Here is a 2,250-nt window from a genome sequence, read left to right on the forward strand (position 1 = left end):
TGTGTGTGTGTGTGTGTGTGTGTGTGTGTGTGTGTGTGTGTGTAGTATATATATATATATATATATATATATATATATATATATATATATATATATATATCGATAACGGGTAGTGCATCAGCGCAGATAAAATCATACCAGGCTTAAAGACACATACTTGCGTGCGGGTCCAATAGCCGCTCCCTATACTGTTGGTCGGGCGCTCTTACTCCGTCATTCTCTGCTGGATTGTAAGATCGCTTCCGCGTCCTAATACGCCGGCCTATGTGAGTGGTATCGAATTCCTCGTCTGAGCTACCACTTCCGCCCACATGACTCGACGACTGCTTCGCTTCCTGCTGTGGGGCTGTCTCGTACACTCTGCCATCCCCTGAACTGGATGCGGTCGTTGTGGTACGTGTTGTGGTCTGCGTATGTGTGTCTCTCCTCGGGTCTTCATCGTCGGTATCGGAGTGTTCGACTGTGCTGGTCTGCGCGTGTGCTTGTGCGTGGTCGGGCGAATCTGTTTCCATGAATTCCGAGGGTTTTGATCCCACACCATTCTCGAGAAAATCATTCATGGCCGCGTTCGTATCCCCATTGAAAGCGTGTAATAGGGATCGTGCTGCGACTATATCCAACCCAGTCAACTCCATGAGCTCGGAAAGGCTTTTAGCGTCTGTGTCTGCCATTTTCACGCTCAGACGGTCTTCAAAGAAGCTGTAGATTCAAATCTATTCGCAATTGTACGCTGTAGTAAAGATTACATCAATCAGGAGTCTATAAATCGACTACAGTCAACATAATCTTTATTTATATTCTCTGTGCGTGCATATGCGTGTGCTTTCGCAAATTCCGGTAAGGCATGAAGCTGGCCTGAGGTACGGGAGCCTCAGGTTGAAGAACGATACTTTCTTGAAATTTGGCTCTGGGGAGAAAAATAAATAGAGGGGCGAAAGGCCGACAGCAGATCAGTGATCGCGGAATCTGTCCAAGACCAACAAATACACCGCACGATTTCAAACCTTTTGGCGGCAATCTCTTAAATCTTATGCGATACAGAAACGATATTTACTATAGGAGCATAAGGAGGCTATGACATTCCTTCACGTCATGTGTAAATATACCAGGTGGAAAGAGACAACTTCACGATAGAGGCAACATCTTTATGAGATGGGTAAAGGTGCATATCTCAGAGTGGTCAGTTCGCTGGTACATGGTCTATACATGGTAAATAAATACTCTACTCAGTCATAGCCTCCTAAATTCAACAATAATTCAGTATTGACCAGCAAAAGGCTACCTCTCTCAACGCTTATTTAGAGAGGAGGCTAGGGATCGCTCTTGAGTCTGTTTATACATAGTCAACTGATTGTTTTCTCCGGTTTTGTGAACAAAAGCTTAAAATATGAAATATATCATATAGAGTGGTCACTGATACATGACCTATACAAATCTAATAAATCAGCAGGAGGCTACCTTTCTTTACTAGAGAGGAGGCTAGAGAGTGGGATCATTTTTGACTTTTTACCTGTGAGATTTCAGATTTGAAGGAGATTTTGTTTGACTTTTTAGTAGACTGGTTTTTGTGGCGGTCCTTTTCTCATTTCGCATGACAGCCGAAAAACCAGGTTCTTGATCAATCATATCAATGGCCAATAGGGGCTTGATATACAAGTTGGGTTGTCTAGACGTAGGGTAATGTATCAAATATAGCCATGTGCAGTTAATTTCTGTATGTATGTATTATCATATTTATTTACTATATAGGTGTTTGTGAGGCACATATTGTTTACTTAAATCACGCACACACACATATTTGATAAGCAACAATGTCGAGTAAAGGAGAAGAGACCCCCAACAGCTCCGCGGAGTCGCCGCCGGTTAAAGAAAACAGCAAGAGTCCGCCTGTTTTACTCGTGATAGGCATGGCTGGGGCTGGAAAGACTACATTTATGCAGGTATGATAGTTCATGAACTGTAGAAGCCGGCAATTGTACTGATGAAACATGATTTTTGGTACATAAATACAGTACGAAAAGTAGTAAACCGTATGTGGCTATCAGAAATCATTATACCGATGGTACATATACTGGAGCCTTTAGTTTCGGGATATAGCAATACCAGACATATGAGTCTAGATTTACACAGGTACAGAAAATACAACTTGTGTACGAAATATTGATAGAGAGTTTTTTTATTTGAGAATACTCTTGTAGGGGTTGTGTTTGTGTATTTGTGTGTGATGTTATAAGTATAAATATATATATA

At 41.8% G+C, this 2,250-nt stretch overlaps 1 protein-coding gene across 1 annotated transcript; it reads right to left on the reverse strand.

Annotated features, from left to right (window-relative positions):
- Positions 1 to 143: 143 nt before the first annotated feature.
- SARC_10957 (hypothetical protein) lies at positions 144 to 750 on the reverse strand (the record flags this gene model as incomplete). Its single annotated transcript, XM_014294971.1, has 1 exon — positions 144 to 750. Exon 1 carries the CDS (start codon positions 669 to 671, stop codon positions 144 to 146), a length of 528 nt encoding a protein of 175 aa, XP_014150446.1. The 5' UTR covers positions 672 to 750.
- Positions 751 to 2,250: the final 1,500 nt, after the last annotated feature.

The sequence above is a fragment of the Sphaeroforma arctica genome (assembly GCF_001186125.1).
Source record: "Sphaeroforma arctica JP610 unplaced genomic scaffold supercont1.1459, whole genome shotgun sequence".
NCBI lineage: Eukaryota > Ichthyosporea > Ichthyophonida > Sphaeroforma > Sphaeroforma arctica.